The 19,894-nt window shown below is 56.2% G+C and overlaps 2 protein-coding genes across 5 annotated transcripts; both read left to right on the top strand.

Annotated features, from left to right (window-relative positions):
* Positions 1 to 185: 185 nt before the first annotated feature.
* Positions 186 to 8,193, top strand: ZGPAT (zinc finger CCCH-type and G-patch domain containing). Its single transcript, XM_049817138.1, has 6 exons — positions 186 to 1,243; positions 2,012 to 2,145; positions 2,925 to 3,083; positions 4,135 to 4,266; positions 5,080 to 5,497; positions 5,958 to 8,193. Exons 1-6 carry the CDS (start codon positions 600 to 602, stop codon positions 6,094 to 6,096), a joined length of 1,626 nt encoding a protein of 541 aa, XP_049673095.1. The 5' UTR covers positions 186 to 599; the 3' UTR covers positions 6,097 to 8,193.
* LIME1 (Lck interacting transmembrane adaptor 1) lies at positions 6,098 to 16,206 on the top strand. Of its 4 annotated transcripts, XM_049817141.1 has the most exons (7): positions 8,254 to 8,656; positions 10,782 to 11,034; positions 13,129 to 13,281; positions 13,838 to 13,889; positions 13,990 to 14,077; positions 14,278 to 14,705; positions 15,075 to 16,206. In XM_049817141.1, exons 3-7 carry the CDS (start codon positions 13,166 to 13,168, stop codon positions 15,477 to 15,479), a joined length of 1,089 nt encoding a protein of 362 aa, XP_049673098.1. In that variant the 5' UTR covers positions 8,254 to 8,656; positions 10,782 to 11,034; positions 13,129 to 13,165; the 3' UTR covers positions 15,480 to 16,206. The 4 variants fall into 4 exon arrangements, with proteins under 4 accessions (XP_049673099.1, XP_049673098.1, XP_049673097.1 ...); XM_049817142.1 differs by lacking the exons at positions 8,254 to 8,656; positions 10,782 to 11,034 and adding an exon at positions 6,098 to 6,169; XM_049817140.1 differs by lacking the exon at positions 10,782 to 11,034.
* Positions 16,207 to 19,894: the final 3,688 nt, after the last annotated feature.

The raw sequence follows: 19,894 nt of genomic DNA, 5'->3' as shown, positions 1-19,894 counted from the left end.
GCGGGGTCGGCGCGGGGGCGGCTGGGTGGACTACAACTCCCAGGATGCTTAGCGCCGCGGACGGCCAGGAGGCGACGAGTGCGCAAGCGCAGTGGTGGGGGGCGGGCTCGTTGCTGAGTGGCGTAAGGCGTAGGCTAAAGAAGCCGGAAGTGGGGGTGCTGGAGGAGCCGGAAGTTGGTGGGGTGTCATGGCGGCGGTACAGTAGGGGAAGGGGGAGCCGAGGGGCGAGTGGGGAGGCCGAGTCAGGGTCAGGTCGGGGAGTTGCTGCCAGCCCCGTGGCGGAGGGGTCGCGCCGCGATCGCCCGGGCTGCGGGCGGAGCGGTGCCGTGTGTGGGCCCGGTGGGCTCGAGCGGGCGCCGTGGCGGGGGAGGGCAGGGACCGGCCTATTCTTGGACTCTCTCATCGCCCTTCACCGCCTGTTTGCTGCGGGAGCACCGGCCTGGTTACTTCCAAGGGAGGAAGCGGGACGGCGGGGTAGATGGTAGCTTCTGCGGACAAGGGCTTGTTATCCAAAAAGTTGCTCATCTTAAGTAAACTCTTCGAATATGTTCTGAGTTCCTGGAAAGGACGCTGTTAAACACACCTTTATTTTGCTGATAATGGATGAAGAGAGTCTGGAAGCAGCCATTCAGACCTACAATGCCCAGCTGCAGCAAGTGGAGCTGGCTTTAGGGGCAGGCCTGGACCCATCGCAGCAGTCGGACTTGATTCAGTTGCAGGAAGATTTAAAGCAGCTGATAGAGCTGACTGAATCCAGCCTGGTGTCAGTGAAAAAGAGCAAACTTCTGGCTACTTTAGATACAAATGCCTCCTCCTCCTCCTCCCCAGTAGGTCTTCCGGAGCAGGACACCAACCCAGACAGTTCTGCCCAAGATGAGGAGTACGCTGCTTTTAAGGAAGCCATTGCTGAGCTCGGAACTGATGAGAAGCCTTCAGCTAATGATGATAGGATATCATCAAAGAGAGATGAAGAAACTGATGACAAAAGTGAATCAAAGTACAGTGAAGAGGAGGAGTCGTCTGACAGAGAAGAGGAGGAGGAATTGAGTGGGATGAAGGTTAAAGCCCCTTACTACAGTTCTTGGGGCACCCTGGAGTACCATAATGCCATGATTGTGGGGACAGAGGACTTAGAAGACGGCAGTGCAGGAGTCAGAGTGCTGTACCTCTATCCAACTCACAAGTCTCTGAAGCCGTGCCCATTCTTCTTGGATGACAAATGCAGATTTAAAGAGAACTGTCGGTAAAAAAGAAAAAGGGGTGGGAGGGGGTTTTTGTCCTTCCTGTCGCTAACGGCCTTGCCGTTCAAAGGGATAAACCTCCTCTGAAAGTACCGTGTTTGGCTTTTTTACCCAATGAAAATTTGCCTTTTTGTTTATGTTTTTAAAATGTGTTATGGCAAGCAGTAGCATCGGTTTGGCTGTTTTCTTTAGGTAATGCAGAGATGAAGTGGAAAATCTCATGGGAAGGCTGGAGAGATTTTACATAATCAGGCAACTGGCTAAATTAATAACCGATTAAGTATTGTAAAATAAAACACCAAAGCTTGTCTGTCGATAGTGCATACGTTCCAGTTGCACGGAGAGGTTGTAGAGTCTCTTATCTTTGGAGATCTTCAGAACTTAACTAGATAAAGTCTTGAGCAACCTGATTAGTCTTTGAAGTTGGTTGTGCTTTGAGCAGGAGGTTGACCTAGAGACCTGCGTGTCTGAGTGGTCCTGTTTATCTCAAAGGACCCGTGAACTTTGTTACTGGATGTGTCACTAGCAAGGAGAGCTTAATTCTCTGGGGTGGGATGCATTCTTTGTTATGTCACATAAATAATATGTTTAAGATGAAAAATGAATATCTTTTGTAATTGAAATAGTGCATGGTAGAACTTCCATAATTACTGGTAAAGATTCATCACCACTGAGGACTCATTTGCATTTCCTTTAAGGAGAGAAGGAGTTTTTATTTAAAGCCTGCTCAAATGAGGTAGAGATAATTCCTCTTCCACCTTCCCTGGCAGGTTTTCCCATGGTCAAGTGGTCTCTGTGGAAGAGCTTCAGCCATTTCAGGAGCCCAATCTGAGCACGCTGGAGGTGGGCTCAGCCTGCCTGGCGAAACACAGCGATGGAATATGGTACACTGCAAAAATAACTGGTGAGTCGTGTTTCAGTGCACTGCCAGGATTCTGTGTGGAAAATGAAGGCTGATGCTTAAGTGGATGTAAAACTTGACTATTTTGGTTGATGATAGAAAAACATTAACTATGTAGCTGCAGCCCTAAACTGAAAATCTCGACATAGCTGAGAAAACGGTCTGAACTTTGTCAGGATTGGGAAGGGAATAGGCTAGGAAACAGGAGGGCCTTATACAAAAAGAAGACATAAAGAGCAGGAATGTGGGAAGGAAATGACTACATGGTCATTAACTGCACCAAAAGGGAAGAGGCAGGTATTGCAGGAATTGGTGTGCGTATTAGGTTAGAATTGCAATAATCTGCTCTTGTTTAAACAAATGGTGGGGGAGCTGCCCCTGCCCATCAGCTGCTGATACAGGCTTCCCTATGTCCTGCGATGGGTGGGGGTTTAGTCTCTCTTTCCATCTTTCTTTGACAATTATTAGGTCAGAGGGGAGTAAGTCTAACTTCTCTTTAATTCCATTTCTCAGCAGCCCATCTTTCTTCATTCTTAGAAATAAACATTTAAGTATTCAACACAGGCATTGTGGAAATAGCTTTCATTGCAGTGGGTGCTTCTCCCTCCCAGACAGAAAACTAAATCACAAAGAAGAAACAGAATTTTTAAAAACATGTTTTCCTTGGGCCTTCCCCCTCTCCCATGTCGTTCCACTGGAGCTAACTCTGTTTTAGAAAGCCCTCTGCCAGTTGCATATTGGAGACTTACTTGAACTCTTGTTCCTTGCTTTTCCTTCTGTAGACATCGACAGTGGTTACTACACCGTGAAGTTTGATTCTCTGCTGCTCAAGGAAGCTGTTGTGGAAGGAGACAGTGTCATTCCCCCACTGCGAAGTGAAGATGGTGCTGAATCTGCCGAGTCTGATGAAGACAGTGTTGATGATTCTGGTTATGCTAAAGGTGAGAAAGTGGGGACGGTGTGAGCAAAAGCGGTCTAGGTCTGCCTTTCTCTGGGACCTGCTGAGTTACTCTCCCGGAGCTTTCATTCTAAGTGTCTCACCTCTGATGAAAGAGTAGCTAATCTCTTTATATGTTGCTGAAAGATAGAAAACAGTAATTAGCTATTATGTTACAATTGCAAACTAAAATCTCTGGTTTATGCAAATTACTGGGCTAATGAAGGTTGGAGGTTTCCATGGGAACTTCCAACACGTGAAAGAACAGGGTGTGATATTTCAGAGCCGAGTTTCAAGCTCTGAGTTGGTTTCTTATGTGGCTGGCTGAGTTGAGCTAATAAGTGAATCTGGAGACTTCCTCATCTCGGGGAACTCCATGTAGCTCCATGACACAAGAGTATGAGACCCCAGTAATTGTGTGTGTTTGGTCCTTCCAGTGCCTCGATGAGGCTGCAGGAACAGCCATGCCCTGTTTTACTATTGAGAGCTGGCACAGAGAGAGCCCAAGTGACTTTGCTGAGATTACATGGACAGTGCTGTCCCTGTGCTGGTGCCACAGTTACGCCACAGGGACAAAGTTGTGGTCCTAGAGCTCTTTAGTTTAGCCTAATAGAGATTATTGGATCCTAATAACACAAAATTAGCATTGTGGCCTAGGGGAGCCTCATACCAGAGACATGAGCTGGAGGCACAGAGTAAGTATTAGACACCGCTGTGCCAAATTTTACTTTGATGGTGTATGTCAGTCTGTATGACCATCCTAGAAGGAAGGAAAGGAAGCAATTCTGGATGATTCTGCCTGGAACTATGAGATGGTATGTGCATTAAATCAAGTGAGATCTCTCATTCAGGTAACTCACTGTGCAGCCTTCGTAAAAGGTGACTGCTCAGTAGGAACCAAGTAAGGCTGGAGGAACTGCTGAATGATTCTAGGGTGAGGGAAGTATATTGCACTGCTTTGTGAAGGCTTTTCATGCTGTGTGCATGCCCCAGGTGAAGGTTTGCATAGCAGCTTTGTTTCTGTGTTTCGCTGATTCTTCTCTTCTGTGCCACAGTGATAGACTCAGGAGTTCCAGAGAATGGGGAATGGACTCCTGCGTGCAGTTCCTCTTTTGGTGGCTGGGAAGCCCATACTCGTGGTATTGGCTCCAAACTGCTCGTTCAAATGGGATATGAGTTTGGAAAAGGTAAGAGGAGAAGGCGGTCCTGGTGCTGTGAGAGCCCAACTGCTTTGGCGGATCTTAAAGCTAGTGAAGAAAAACAAGATTTTGGATTAAGCTAAAACTTTTCTCTGCGGAAGGCCCTGTTAGATAAGGTTCAAGCTGTGTGACGAATCACAGCGTGTTCGAAGGCAAGAAGGGATAACTTACTTAATCGAAGTACAGGCATATGTGTGCACCAGCCTCTGTGTGGTAATAGCAAAAATTGGAGGCATTTGGAACCGTGGTCAAGTTCCTGATTAAAGCCATGAGAACTGCTGTATGAGATGTTCAAAGGCTTTAGGTACAAGGGAACTGATCTATGAAGCTTCTGATGTCTGTGTTAAAGCATCTCCTGGCTCTAGACGCAGACTTCAAAGCCTGCTGAACTAGCTTCTCACTACACAAATTGTATTGAGCCTTGGGGGCTTTAGGAGGGCAGTCTGCTACTTACATTTGTCTCTAGTTCTCCCAGAGGAACCAAACCAGTTTTAAGAAGAACCTGGCTTGAGAAGCTGAGAATGGGAGGCTGAACCTAGTTTCACAGAAACCGGCCTGATGGGTGGCCTCGGCCTTTTTGTCACATATCTTGTGCTGCAGAAGGCTCCTGTCGTAGCGTCTGCATCCACCATGCTGCGGCCTTTGCTGCTGCCCTTGACTTGGATGGTAGTTATGGCTTTTTGTACCTCAAAAGCCTGTTTACTTGTTCTAAGCTTGCAGTTGTCCGCGTGAGCTTGTGGTGGGAGGTGACTTGAGAGGGGATGTCCTCGCTCACAGTAATCGCTTGGTGTCTCTCCTCAGGGTTAGGGAAGAATTCTGAGGGCCGAGTGGAGCCGGTGCAGGCTGTGGTACTTCCTCGAGGGAAGTCCCTCGACCAGTGTGCTGAGGTGCTTCAGAAGAAGAAACAGGGGAAGCTAGACCCAGGCAAATCGAGGAAATGCCGAGCAAAGGGAAACAGCTCTGGACAGTCCCCTGCGGGCAGCCGCAAGCCTCCCCGCAACGTGTTTGACTTTTTAAATGAGAAATTGCGAGGGAAGAGCACTGGGGAGAAGGCTGGAGGGATGGCACTGCCAGAGAGGAACAGCAAAGAGATCTACCATGCTAGCAAGAGCACCAAGAAGGCCCTGAGTGTCCGCCTCTTCCAGACAATGGAGAAGATTGAACAAACGCAGCGGGATATCAGAGGAATCCAGCAGGCCCTGGCACGCAACATTGGACGGTAGGAAAACATTCTCTTTGGGACTGCAGGATGAACTGAGAATTCATGGCACTTCTGGGAAGGGGTGGGCTTGAAATGAGGTATAGGAGGACCAAGTGAAACATACCTGGATGAGACCTAAGGGAAAGGGGAGGAGAGAGACATTAGTGTGTGCTTCAGAGCAGCTTGGACACTGGCAGATGTGTCTGGGGTCCTTTGCCTGGAATTCACCTGTGACGAGGAGAGGGGGTCTCTGAGGAAAGGTACTGGAGTTCTTTCCTTCTCATGCCCATCTCTGCAGTGTTGTTGTATCACAGGAGGACATTTTCTAGCCCTGATTGTGCGGAGCATCAGGTTCTTCCTGGCTTTCAGCAGGTCACTTGCGCTAATCCCACAGGAAAGGGCAAACCCTCCTGGGATGATGACATGTCTTTGATCTTATCATGCAGGATGACATTGCCATAATGCTTTTTGCTTTCAGGCACAGCATTGCTACAGCTCAGCTGGAGGAGAAGCTGGCTAATGCGCACAAACAGCTGGGGCAGCTGCAGGCCCAGGAAGCCAGTCTGCAGCGGGAGCAGAAGAAAGCAGACACGCATAAGAAAATGACTGAGTTCTAGTCTCTGAGAAAGGCGTTTGACTGCAGTGATTGTCCTTCTAGCCAGCCCCGGTGCTTGTGGCCTCAGAGCCTGGGTGAGCCATCCTGCTCCTCTGGGCTTCAGGCTGCCCAGCCTGAAAACTGGGCTGAAAAGCAGCAGTTTCTAAAACTAGATGCTTCTGAGCTCTGCTGGGAGGGGGAGGAGTACACATCCGTCCAGCCCTGCAAGCCTTCAGTAAGCCTGAGCCTTGTGTAAGGACTAGCTACAAGAAATACGATTCTGTGCTCTCTTGCACACTTCTTTCCTCTGTTATCGCTACGGTAGCACCTCCATCCAGAGCCTGTAGCTACTCGGGGGGTAACATTGCTGGCTACGAACCAGCTGAGGAGGGGCTTTGAAAGCCCCACATCCTGCCATCAACTGTGGCTTGTGTTTGCAGCCAACCGACAAACACAAGTGGAGGCAGGGTCCCGAGCACATTCCAGCGGAGCAGAAAAGGCTTGTGCTGGGTGAAAAACAGCAAAAGCAAATTGCTTCAACTGCTCTCTACCTTCTGGTGTTTGCTATGGGATTTATCTGAGAACTGAGGGGTTTTGGGAGCAGTTCCTTGTAGCCCTAGTGTAATGAATAGACAGAAAACTGGCAGCTTGGAGGTGGGTACTAGTGGCCTCAAGCATCAGATTTCATCACTTTGACTGTAAGAGTATCCCTAGGACGTGCTATAGCCTAACTCATTGACTTGGCATGGAAAGCTGCATGGTTCCACAAGTAGAGTGCCAAAGCTGGGGGAATAAGACAGCAGAGTAACGGATTCTAAAACCTCCTAGCTAGGAACAACTCCACAGGGAACCCTGTGATTTTTTTGCCATCGTTACTTGAGTTTTTCTGTCCTAGGTGGCTCGCTGAACCCGTGTCCTTTTACTAAAAAACCTCAGGACCCAGATCCAGGTTGGACTGGGCCGTGGATGAGCACAAAGATTAGGAGGTCTGTATGTGCCCAGCGTGCAGCCCTGTCTGTGGGAGAGCTTCAGGCTATGCTGCAAGCAGGCCAAGCAGGCAAAGTGCCCTTCCCTGCAGCGTGGAGAGTCTTTGGACAGGAAGGTTGTCTTCTCCCCTAGGTTATATTCTGCGTTGGCAGCAGCCGGTCCTTGCCCGAGAGGAGATGGTGGTTTCACCAGATTCTGTTTCTGGTGGAACTTGCGCGTTGTAACTGCTTTTTTTAAAAAAAATTGTTTGCAATTTCATGCCAGTATCTTAAGGGCACGTTTTTTTCTTAATTTAAGAAATTGATTTCCTTTTATTCTGTGAGTCATTTTTCTAATGAAAAGTTTTGCTCCTTTAGTACCACCTTTTTTTATCTGTTCCTAAGAAACTTATAAAGCTGTCAGCCTGGTCAGGGCTGCACCTACTTGTAGGGTCAGGCTGCCAAACTAACCAGAAAATCTAAGGCTGAAGGAGATACGATCAGAGTTGTTCAAGTCATGTGGGATTTAGCGTTGCTGCAGACACACCTCAGAAAACACAGAGCAACAGCAAAAGTAAACAAGATGGACGTCTTCAGGAAACCTGTTAGAGTGACTCTCTTCTCTTGGAAAGCACTTGGATCCTGCTGTGATGGGCACCGTGTAGATGTGAAAGGTGGCGTGGGCTGCCTTGAGCACTTCAGCATCCATCAGTTTCTAACTAAATTGGCCGTACTATCTTCATTGTTCTGAATTTGTGTTCTCCACGCACTGGGCTTAACTCAAGGGTTTAACAATGGTTGCTCAGTGCCCTTCCCTCACAAATGACTGTTTGTTCCCCACACTGAAATGTTGAGTGGTGACAAGGATTAATGTGCCCAGCTTAGCATGGGTGCTCGCTGAAGTGGCCCATGACTGGTGAGCCAAGCTGGGCAGAGAAGCTTCTTGGGTTTGTTTTGTGCTCTGACACTGTGTAACATCATGGTCTCCTCTTTCAGAACTGGGTGTATTAGCCCTGTGTCTCAGCTAAGGTGTATTTTGACCCTTCCTTGGGATTTCCACGGCCTTACTTGTCAGACTCCTATTCGAATGGCTGCTCCCTCCCACCCAAGACAGTTCACGTCCCCGGTGAATAAAGTTGTTTTTTATTTTTTTTCCTCTCTGTCCTTGTAAGGCGTTGTTCATTTGCAAGGTAATGATGATCTGTGGCGACCCATTCTTTCCTTCTATTCCCCTGCGGACAGAGAGCTGGCACTAAAACCAGCTCGGTGGGAAGTGGAGCGCGGCAGAGGGTGCTCTTATGTGCCGGGTGCCTGCAGAGCCCGTCTGCGGTGCTGCTCGCAGCCAAGGCGGGGAGAAACCCAGCCTACCATTGGGTGAAGCAACCACCTCTGCAGGCCAGGAAGCGAGCTGTGGTGTGTGCTGCATGGTGTCTGCTCTAGAAGGAGATAAAGAGGAGTGGGAGAGCTCAGATCGAGATGTTCGAAATGTTCAGAAACCCCTAACGAGGAGTAACTCTGTGGGATAAAAGAAACGAAATTCTCCAGGTTGGCTGGCAAGGAAGAGAGCATGATCGGATTCCCACTCTTCACACTCACCGGCTTTTGAGTTTCTGCTAAGTAAGTGGCCTTTGCTTTTTTGCCTGGTAAACTCGGGTACCCGCAACTACACCAGGGGTTGAAAAATACTTAAAAAACCCCCTGATCTATATAGAAATTCCAGTTTTGTCGGAGATGCTGTTGCAGCTAGCTAGACTGGACAGGCAGGATTCCTACTCGTAACACTGCAGCGGGGAAGTATCGGCTGGGTTAAACTTTCAGTCGGCTGCGAGGAGGGCTGCGAGCTTTGTGCCGCTTAATGCTTTGTGCTTGCTTAATGCTTTGTGCTTTGCGAGCATCTGGGCTTACAAAGGAAGAAAAGGTGCTTGAGCTTGGCAACACTGCTGGGGTTCCGTGGCTTGAATCTAGAGGTTGAGTGGGAACAGATTACTTTCTTGGGGAATGAATTGTTGAGTTCAGAGGTGTGTGGCATTCTTCTTTTTTTTTTTTTTTTTTTTTTTCAACAGAAAAATTTCCAGTTGTCTTGTGGGGAGGGGGACTAGAGTTTTTGCTTGCGTGTGGAACAGCTTTTGGGGAACAGCTGAGCTCCTGGCTGCAGGTGAGAAGGCTTGAGAGAGTGTGATCGTTGAAACGCTGTCCTCTGTAAACCTGAAATTAGGTAAAACTACTGAATGTATGGCAAGAAAACCACTGTGGTAGGCAGGTGATTCTCGAGAAAACATGTTTCTCCTTAAAATGCCCATGCTGTATTTTGGAATCTGGCTTCCCATAACTGCAGGACCGAGGTCTGTGCTGGTGTCCTTCTGTGGCTCAGCTCTGCAGAAAATCTCTCTAGCAGGTTCTCGGCTTCTGCTTGAAAGTGCATTTCTCTGCCCAAGTGAGGACATTTCCAGCAGTCACGGAAGGGCGGGAAGAGAGACAAATGCTGAAATGATGTCAGCCTCGACCAAAGCCACACGGTGTGAGCAGGCGGGTCGCTTACCTTAAGGCGTAAGACTATATTTTCACAAAAGCCACTCTGGCATATGAGTAATGATCAGAACTGTAATTAGAAGCATGCATCCAAGTTTTGTGACATTTGGGTCTGGCGTGTAGAAATATAGTTGGCCCTTTCTAAATGAAACACCTCCACAGGAGTTTGACCGTGAAATCTCTCCCCCCTGCTGCAGAAATGCGAGTGAAGTGGGTGAGATCTCGTCCCTGCTCCATGTTTGAAATAGTCTTAAGATGTACTATTTGCATCCCATGGTCTAGGGCAGATTCAACGTTGTTGACTAATTGTTACAGGGCTTTCACTCTTCATAATTGAAAAGAAAAAAAAAAGACCTACTTCTGCTTCTTGGGACTTTTTTTCAGTGCAACTCCCCAGGGTACCCGAGCTGTGTTTGCTGCAGCCGTGTTCGCAATCACTGATGGAAATCAGCTTGTAATGTTTGCCCTGGTTTCTTCCAAATACGCTTTTAGTAGTTTCATAGACTTTCTTCTCGTCACCCTGTACCAAACACTGTGTGCGGTTTTATCTGGGTAGATGAATCAGAGGCCAAGCAAAATCAGCAGCAGCAGCAGCACTTAATTTTACAGTAAATTTAATCTTGTTTTCGTGAAGCCCAGCTGAGAAACTTGTGCCTTTTGTAGGAGTCACAAGTAACAAACCAACTGCATTTATCGTGCCTGTGCTCAGGTAGCACAAAAGGGAGTTATTCCCTCCTCGGTGGCCGTGGGTGCGCGTCGCACGTATGCAACGGCTGTGACTGCTCTCATGTTCAAAGCCATCTTGGCTTGTGGAGCCAGCGCGTTATGAAATGCTGTCTGCTGAGTCTCCTGCCCCGGAGAATAGCCCCAGGACTGGGAGATCAATAACTTTATTGGCAGGGAATTCAGGTGTACATTGCGGAAAGTCTGTTTGAGACTTTCTGCCTTGCAAACCTGCTTAGTCCTACCTAAGCGGCTTCGGTCAGGCGCTGGGTTTTCCTCTCAAATTTGTAATTTTGGGAGAACCAACGTGTTGTCCCAAGAAGTGGTTTCTTCCAGTGACCGCTGAGCGTGCACTGGGCATTTTTATAGGTCAGAAATCCAGGAGCAACCACCGACCTCCTGCACAACAGAAAGTAGGTCAGAAGAATTTGTCTGTGTTAATTTTGACTTAGGAAGCCTCTGCCTTCCTTCTTCAATCTTAAAAATTCAGGGATGGAAAATCCACCCGCTGTGGGATAAGTTGCCCTGTGTGTGCCCGCCTCAGCATGGTAAAAGCTCGCACTTTGATTCCGACATAACACCAGCTCACAGCCGTCGTACCTCGTTATAATTTTGTCTGCTAAACCTCAGAGCCTGCTCAGTTCTACCCTGAACGAAATTGCTTCTGCAGCCTGCGATCCTGTCGCTCTAATGAGCTAAACAAGTTCAGCGAGGACTGTCTAAAGCAACTGCCCGTGTTGCAGGTAATCCGTCTAATTAATGTATGCTCAGACAGAAAAGTAGTGTTGTCTAATTAAAATGTCGTTGGAGAGGGAACAGCCTTCCCTTCCCAGCTCTGATCTAAGCCAGTCTGTCCAGCCCGGTTAGTCCCTAAAACCTCCGTGTCTCACTTTCTGCGTTGAAATAATTGCTCTCCAGGGGTTAAGGCTTCAGTCAGGGAACTTTCCAAAGGTGTGGGAAGTTCTCAGATAAAAGGGTGCTACAAGTAGGCAGAGACTTGCCGGTTATTGGGGTAAAGACGCAGCGGAGATGCTGCCTTGTGACACGGGGCGTAGGGCAGAGGGGAGCGAGATCGGTCCCTCGATGGGCGCAGACCCCCCCGCTCGCCGTGGGGCTGGGGCTGCTGTAGCACCCGAGAGCTGTGCGAGGCAGGGTGGTTTCTCATCGGCGCTCATCTGATCTTTGTCATCCGGATTAAGATATGTAAGAGGGTGAGTAAGAGGCGTTCGGCGTGCCCCACGGGATCTCTGTGTCCCCGGCTGCGTCGGTGGAAGCTGTCCCGCTCGGCTGTGCCAGCCCTGTCCCGCCTGGGGACTCTGCCGCCGGCCAAGGCCGGATCAGTGACTGCCGCCTTCGAGCCGTGCCTTACTCCGGTGCTGGGAACTGCCTCGGTCTCCCTTCGGACCAGGCATTTTCCGGATGCGGGCGTGCGCTTCTCTAGTAGCGCACCAGCCTTTTTGGGGAGCAGGGCGTGCGCAGCGCTGGGCTTGGGCAGAGCTGGGAGCAGCAGCCGCCGTCTCGACGTTGGCGCAGGTGAAGCGGTGGCAGATTTTGCTTTGGGCTTTGCAGCACGCTGACGGCCGATGGGACGGGGACGATGGGATGGGGCGTCACCAAGAACCCCCCCCGGGAAAGGCGTGGGATCCTGACGGGCTGGGGAGCATCCGCAATTTGTGTCGGGCTCCCCGGCACCTTCATGCTTCTGCACCGCTTGCTCTGGTCTTGCCGCTGCCGTGGTTTGCAGGGGAGGACCGTTTTTCCTTGAATAAGGCGCGGGGAAGAGGGCTGGGTTTGGGCAAGGCATGGCTTTTTCTTTAGGCAGAGGAGAGCGGTCAAAAGGTCAGGCATTTTCTGCTCTCGTGTCACAGCACAGAGCGGCTACAGAACCGGGGTTGTGGTGGGGGGGTCCACGTATGCCGCGCTGCCTGTGCCAAAGAGCCGACCTGTCCGGGATGGTGCTTGGTTGTGATCCCGCAGCTCCTGGCTCAAGCGTGGATCGTGCTGGGATGCTGCAGGGAGCGACTCGGGTTCCCGTGAGAGCAGAAATGTCGCTGTGGGGTTTGCAGGGCTGGGCTGAGCTCGGCCGCCCGGGAGCTCACCATACACGGTGCTGCAAATGGGGAGATGGCGGTGATGCCGGCAGCACCATCGCTCCCACCCAGGATTTTCTCCCCCGTAACTCCGCAGGTCGCGTGGCACGGGTGGATGGGGCCAAATCCCACGGAGGTCAGAGGGGGAGAGGGCGAGACCCGCTGTGGAAGGAGGGTGTCCCGGTGCATGCCCCCATGCCCGGGGTGCGAGGAGGGAGAGGCGGCTGCGAGGCTGAAGCTCACCCCGTTTCCGGGAAGCTGAGTCATTTGTTTCCCCGTCCTGTCTGGGCCACCCCACAACCCGGGGCTGTGTCCCAGTGTCCCCAGAAAGCACGTTGGCACTTTTGGGATGTCTCCAGAGGGTTTTCAGGGCATCTCCTTTTCAACATCTGGGTGGCAACTTGGGAGCTTGAATCCTGTTGGGTTTGTTGGGTTTGGGGTTTTTTAAAAGGAACCACAATCTGAAGTTATTCCCTGGGGGTGGCAAAGCATCCGCTGCTGGGCGTCCGCACCAGGCTGGGCAGGGCGTTGGAGGCAGCGTGGCAGCCCCGGGGAGGGCAGGAGCCGGCCAGAAAATGGGGCTCTCGGTGCACGTCCCCCTCCAGAGCACCCGGAGAGACCCCCTTCCCCGGGGGGACTGCGCTGCAGAAGCCATGGCAAGCCCTGGGGGGCCACAGAACACCATCTTGTGCCATGGTGAGCCCAGCGGCGCCCAGCTGCACCCCGACTTGTGTTTTTTCTCCCCAGAGCCTGACCCCGCAGCGGTGTTGGAAGCGGGTCCCCCATGGCTGCAGCCGGCGGCGAGGGGCTGGTACGGACCCCGCTCCTGCCGGCCGGTGCTGTCCTGGCCCTGCTCGGTGTCCTGGTCTACCTGGGCGCCCTGTGCGCTGCCTGCAGACGGTACGTGCTGCGCGCCGCCCCTCTGCTTTGCCTCCTCGTGCTGGGAATGGGGCTGGGGACCCTTCGGTGGCGTTTGGTGGCTGAACGTGGAGACCCCACGTGTGCCTGTCCTGAGCTGGGACCGCTGGGATCTGCTGCTCTGTTCATCCTGAACCCCCAGCTGCAGCTCCAGTACAACTCTGCCTGGTCTAATCCTGCACCCCTGTGCCTCGCTGCTCTCCCCCCGCCACTGCCCTGCACCCAAAAGCCTTGCAGGAGCAGCCTGGAGAGCGCTGAGCTGCAAGCGGGATGGGCAGGATGGGTGATGCCAGGGGTGATGCCAGCGGTGTCCGGCACGGCTCAGTGGGGTGCAGGATGCGATCGAGACCTCCCCAGCCAGCGCGGACCCTGCTGCGGGGCTGGCGAAGGAGCAGGGTTGTGGATTTGGGGGGGTGCTGCTGCTCCGGTGAGGGGCACATGGAGATGCCCACCGTGGCCACGTCGGGGTCCTGGGGCACTGGCTCCTTGCCCCTGGCTTGGCCGCCTGCCTCGGGCTCAGCTCCGCTTCTCCCCGCAGCAAGGGCAGGAAGAAGAAGGTCCCTCCGGATGGGGTGAAGCTGGTGGACGAGGTAAGGGCACGCTGGGGGGGGCAGGATCCGCCCCGGGGGAGCTCTGGGCACCCCAACTCCCAGCCAGGAGCCTGACGGCGTGCGTTCCCCCCCATTGCAGTCCCTGCTCAGACAGACGCAGCTGCGGTCGTTCAGCAAATCCGACACGAAGCTGCACGAGCTGTACCGGGTGAAGGCCAGGGATGACAGTGAGTGGCCATCGAGCCGGGGCAGCCGCCGGGGGCTGGTGACCCTCGATGGGTGCCCGTAGTCCCTGCACATCCCGCCGAGCGCATCGTGGCAACGCCACGGTGCCCGTGGGGTGCTGGCGCAGGGGTTGGTGCCGGCGCAGGGGTTGGTGCTCGCTGCATTCCCGGTGTCCCCTCCATCTCCTCTCTTCTCCCTGCAGCCCAGCGGCCGGCCAGCCTGGATTTTCCCTGCTCCACAGCCCCCACGGCCAGTGCCGACTCCCTGCACAGCCCCGGCCTCAGCGTCCTCCTGCACCGTGAGCTGCCCCAGATCCCCATCCCCGACCCCCCGGTTGCCTCCCCGTCCCCCGACCAGACGTACTCCAACCTGCTCTTCACCCCGCTGCGGAAGCCGGTGCCGGACACGGTCTATGAGTGCCTGGCGGTGGGAGGGGAGGATGCCCTGGTGCCCTCCGTGCCCACTGGCACCCAGCTGCCCCCTCCACGTGCCGGGCACGGGGCGGCCGATTACGCCTGTGTCCGCAAAGTGAAGAAGATGGTGCCCGGGGAGGTGCAGGATGGGGCCGTGGCGGGGCCTCCCAGAGCGTCGCAGTGCTGGGACGGCGTGGGTGATGCTCCCCGGGCGAAGGTACGGCTTTGGGGGGGTGGCAGGGATGGGGCATGGGTCTGGTGGTGTGCTGGCTGGCTGGGGGGGGCCTTGTGATGCCCTGCCTCCCTGTAATGCCCATGTTCGGAGCAGGGTGTAAATTAGGCTACTGCATTTCCAGCGGAGTTTTTGGGGGGGCAGGATGAAGCCAAGACCAAGCAGACGATGCCCACGGTGCTGCTCTCTGTGCCTTGCAAAAGGCTCCCCGGGTTGTGCAAAAAGCAGGATCCCCCATGGTTAATCCGCTGCCAGGATCCTCCTGGAGGGTCTGGGAAGCCGGGGGGGGCACGGGCATGGGGATACCTTGCGGTGGGCAGGGATTGCCCCCAACCCCCCACCTTCCTTTTGCAGCTGGAAGAGATGTACTCGACAGTGTGCAAAGCCACCAAGAAGAAAACCCAAGTCCCCGCATCGTCCCCGAGGGCTGAGAGGGAGGTGGGTGCTGGGTGGCCGCCCCCCCGCCGGGAGGAGGGTGCCCCGGCCGGGTGCTGGTCCTCGGCAGCCCAAGGCCCCCCCGACCCCTGCTACGAGTCCATCAACGACAGAGCCTGGACTGCTCAGGGCCGCAGCCCCGAGCCGGACTACGAGGCCGTGGACGTTAACTGGAAGAAGGCGGCAAAACGGGACAAGCCGGGGAAGCCCTGTGCCCCCGAAAACCTGTACGAAAGCGTCGGCGACATTTGGGCGGCGGAATCCCGGCAAGCATCCGCCAGGACGGCGGCCAACGGGCTGGAGGTGTACATCACCAACCTATAGCATCGCCTCCGCCCAGGGAGCGGGGTCTTCGCCGCAGGGTGGTCCCACCCCAGTCGGATGCTGTCGGGGAGGGGGGATCCCCTGGGACCGGCTTTCCACGGGGTTGAGCCTTGCGGGGATGGGCGCACACGAAGCCGGTGCCAGCTGGGGCGGCTGCATTCTGTATATATGTTATGTTACTTTTCCTGAAGCCTCCTTGTCCCAGCTCAACCCACCCGGTGCCAGCAGGTTGATGTTGGGATGCCCCGAGATGGGCAGTTTATGGGTGCTGGGTGCCACGTGGGAGCCCGGTGGGACAGGGCTGGTGCTGCCACCAAGGTGGGAACCGGGTTGGGACCGGTTGTGTTTTGGGGTGGGTGGTGGCAGGGCTGGGGGCCAGTCCTGGGGCCCTGGGCTGCAGGATCAGGCCCCTCAGTAGCGGGCTTATGCCATGAGCGAGGGTCTCCATCCTCCTCCCTCTGCCCGGGGGAGAGCAGGGGCCTGTCCAGCTCCCGGGATGCACGGAGCAGCTTCGCTCCCATCACTGAATGTCCCCAGTTATGGGGACCAGGGGCCAGCCCCATGCCTTGGTGCAAGGGAGAGCGAGGCGACCGCCCGCCCTCCATCACCCACTCCCACCCTTCGGACGCGTGCAAGGGTGCCTCCACGAGCAGCCGTCTCCCAAACACCATTAAAAGGCTGAGAGGAGTTTATCCTTGTCAGGAGAAAACACTCTTAAACTGGATCTAAAACCCTGGTGCTGGTGCTTGGTGCTGCTGCTGCGGCGCTGGGAGAGCGGCTTTGGGTGCAGCGTAACCGTGAGCGGGCGCACCCGTGCTGCACGGGTGGTTTTGCACCTCCGAGATGGGGATGCGCAGCCGCCGCCGAGAGCTGCTGCAATGAGGTGGGCCATCCCGGAGCAGGGATTCGCCGTGGCTGTGCCTAAAACTGCGGCTCGGGGGCTCTGCGTGGGGTCAGGGTGGGAGCTGGGGAGCGTTTGCTGCCCGCTCGCCTCCGTGTCGCTCCCGCAGGTGCCGTAAGCCTCAACGGGTGCCAAAAAAACGCTCAGGAGAGCTGGATGCGCACCCGGATCCCTCGGACCCTGGGGCTCAAACTTTCCTCCTCTTCTCCCCACAGGGAGTTTGGCATCCCTGCCCCAAGGGATGCCCGGTGTCCCCCAGGAGATGCGCCTGGGGGATGAACTCTGAAGGTGCCGGGACAAGGGTGCTGCACCGATGGTGGCCCTGGTTTGGCTGCAGCCCCTCTGGATGTAGCACAGCCGCTTTGCGTGGTCCGGCCGGAGGCTGCCCAACTTCATGGCACGCTGGCGTGGATTTTGCTAGAGCCAGCCCGGACCTGTGGCAGCAGAGCCGCCGTGCCGTGCCGTGCCGTGCGGCAGGCAGGAAGCCACGCGCCTTCCTTCGGCAGCTTTGCCCCTACATCACAGCGGGCGAAGAGATTAAAAACGAAAACAAGGCGCTCGGCAAAACCCACTGAAGGCTGAAGACGTTAAAGCTGGGAGGCAGCTTCAGGCGCTCATGCCACTTCGTCAGCCCCACGCTCGATGCCAAACCACAGCCGCTCGAGATAGAGGAGTCGGCCCCGGCAGCTGCTCCCATCCCCCTGCGAGATAAGGGCCCCGATAGAAAACGGCGTGGGGCGGCTGGCGCCGATGCTGCCGCGCTCTTCCTGCTGCCAGCCGCTCCGCGACGGCGTGTGGGCTGCCCCCGGCCGCATCCTTCCCCTGCTCCCTTTCTCCATCATCCCATCCCGCAGATTTCCAGGGCTGGGTCCCTCCTGCACCACCCAAATCCCCCGGGAGCTGCAGTTGGGCCGCACCGGACCCGCGCAGGAGCATCACCTCTTAGCGTCGTTCCCGGAGCAAGATGGGCCCACGGGGTCGGGATGGTGCTGGCACTGCCCGCGGGGTCGGGATGTGGGTACCACTGTGCCGATTCCCTGGGGAAAGGCAGGCTCGGCTCGGCACCGAGCTGCACCCGGGCCAGGGAAAGCTTCTGCTTGTGCGGAGCTGGGGGTGGCCAAAGCATCTCCCAAACCTGCAACAGCAGGAGCAGAAAAAAGCCCCGTGTGCAGGACCAAGCGCTTGCCCCTAATTCCCGCGCTGCCTGCGGGGCTCGGCAGAGCCGGATTCACATTTAAATACAAGAGCAACTGCCCGGTCCCTTGGGTGATGGAAAATGTGCCCGGAGCCCCAGCAGGAGGCTCAAAAACTGGGTGGTAAACGAAGGATCCATCCCAAAACATCGCTTGGAGTCTCGTGGTCCGGCCGGGAAGGTCAGGGTCAGCATCGCAGCGAGGGGAGCGGGGAGGGCCGGGAGCACCCTCCTCAGCCCCGGGGACAGCCGGCTGCGGGGGGCCCTGTGGGCTGCCCATCATGGTGCTGCACTCTGTAGGGGGTTGCACGGTGCCGCACGACGTATTGCACGCCGCACGGTGATCCACGCCGCACGGTGATCTATGCCGCACGGTGATCCACGCCGCACGGTGATCCATGCTGCACGGTGATCCACGCCGCATGGTGATCCACGCCACACGGTGATCCATGCTGCACGGTGGTCCATGCTGCACGGTGATCCACACCGCACGGTGATCCACGCCGCATGGTGATCCACGCCGCACGGTGATCCACACCGCACGGTGATCCATGCTGCACGGTGGTCCATGCTGCACGGTGATCCACGCCGCACGGTGATCCACGCCACACGGTGATCCATGCTGCACGGTGATCCATGCTGCACGGTGATCCACACCGCACGGTGATCCACGCCGCATGGTGATCCACGCCACACGGTGATCCACGCCGCACGGTGATCCATGCTGCACGGTGATCCATGCTGCACGGTGATCCACGCCGCATGGTGATCCACACCGCACGGTGCTGCGCACCGTAAGGATCCGCACCCTGCGTGGCTCCACAGCCCGTGTGACGGCTCTGCGTGCTGTACGGCTGCAGGCAGCGTGTGGCTCTGCACCCAAACCGGCTTCACACCTATAGAGCTCCGCACGCCGTACGGCTCCGGACCCCGTACGGCCCCGGATCCCGCACGGCTTCACATCCCAAATGGCCCCCACGGCTCTGTACCCCAGCAGCAGGCAGCTCAGGAGAGCACAGGCAGCGCGGGCAAGGCCCCGGCTCCCTCTGCAATCCCACCTGGGAGAGGCAAGCCGGGTACCACCGGGGCATCTCCCAGGGATGCCAGCGCCGGAACGCCACCCGCAGACCCACCCTGCCCGGGAAAAGGGGTTCTGGCTGGCGGCACCGGAGCCCTTGTGCAACGGGCAGGCGATGCTCGCGGGAATTGCACAATACCGAAGCTGCCGGAGCCGCCAGCTCAGCGTTTCGGCCGGCGTTAACGATTAAACCAGAGCGGGGGGCGGCCGGCGAAGCCACCATCCGCGTCCCGCTGCGGCAGAGCCCGGGCTGGTGATCAGAATTCCGGGAGGAGGAAAGGCGTCGTGTCTCCCGCCGGTGCCGCGGAGCTCGGGCATTAACTCCTCCGGGGCTGCGCTAACGAGGGCCGCGGGGCCAGAGCCCACCGGGGCTGGGACAGAGCTGCGGGATGGGGACGAAGGCTCCTCCGGCCGCGTTCCTCCTCCTGTGCTTCCCACCGTGGCCCCGCCAGGGATGCTCCCGGTCCCCGGTGGCCCTGGCACCGCCGGGGCAGCTTTGGGGCCCCGTGGGCACCCCGGTTCTCGGGGGGGACGCTGCCCTTCGCCTGGCTGCTCCCCCCCCTTTCTGCAGCGTGCAAGGGGACCCCATGGGTGGCCGTGCCGGGGTGACACCCAGTCCCTTGGCCCCGGCACATGGGGGTTTTCCCAGTTTGCCGTTTTTTTCACGCCTACGGAAGCACCCGGCCCCGCACACGGCGCAAGGCAGAGGAGACGCCTCCAGCCACCGCCGAGGGCAGGGGACGACGCGTGGCCGTGCGCCCCGAGACCCCTGCCCCTTCACCGCGCTGGGGGCATCACACCCCCCCCTCCCTGGGACCCCGGCCCCAGCACCCCCAGATCTGCGGGAAACACCGGCGTCGGCCAGCCCAGGGCTGCGGGGGGACGGCCGGGGTGGGATGGCCGGGGGGGGTGACGGGACAGGAGGGGGGGACAGGCAGGGGCCAGAGGGCAGGACAGCCGCTCGGACTCTGTCCCGGCCTTCGGGCTGCGGGTTGGTAAATCAAAGAGCAGCAGGGCCTGGGCGGCCCCACGCCGGCTCCCGGCGCTGGCGGCACCGCGGGGTTTGGGGCAGGCGAGGAGCAGAGTGTGGGTGGGCGCCAGCCCGGGCTCCCCAAGCACCCCAGTACCCCATGCACCCAGGGCACCCTATGAACCCCAGTACCTCCTGCACCCCGTGCACCCCAGCCACCCTACAGCACCCCAGTACCCCATGCACCCTAGTACCCCATGCACCCCACAGCACC

The sequence above is a fragment of the Accipiter gentilis genome, chromosome 14, assembly GCF_929443795.1.
Source record: "Accipiter gentilis chromosome 14, bAccGen1.1, whole genome shotgun sequence".
NCBI classification, from domain to species: domain Eukaryota; kingdom Metazoa; phylum Chordata; class Aves; order Accipitriformes; family Accipitridae; genus Astur; species Astur gentilis.
The sequence above is the reverse complement of the archived record's forward strand: the minus strand, read 5'-3'. Positions and strand labels throughout refer to the sequence as shown.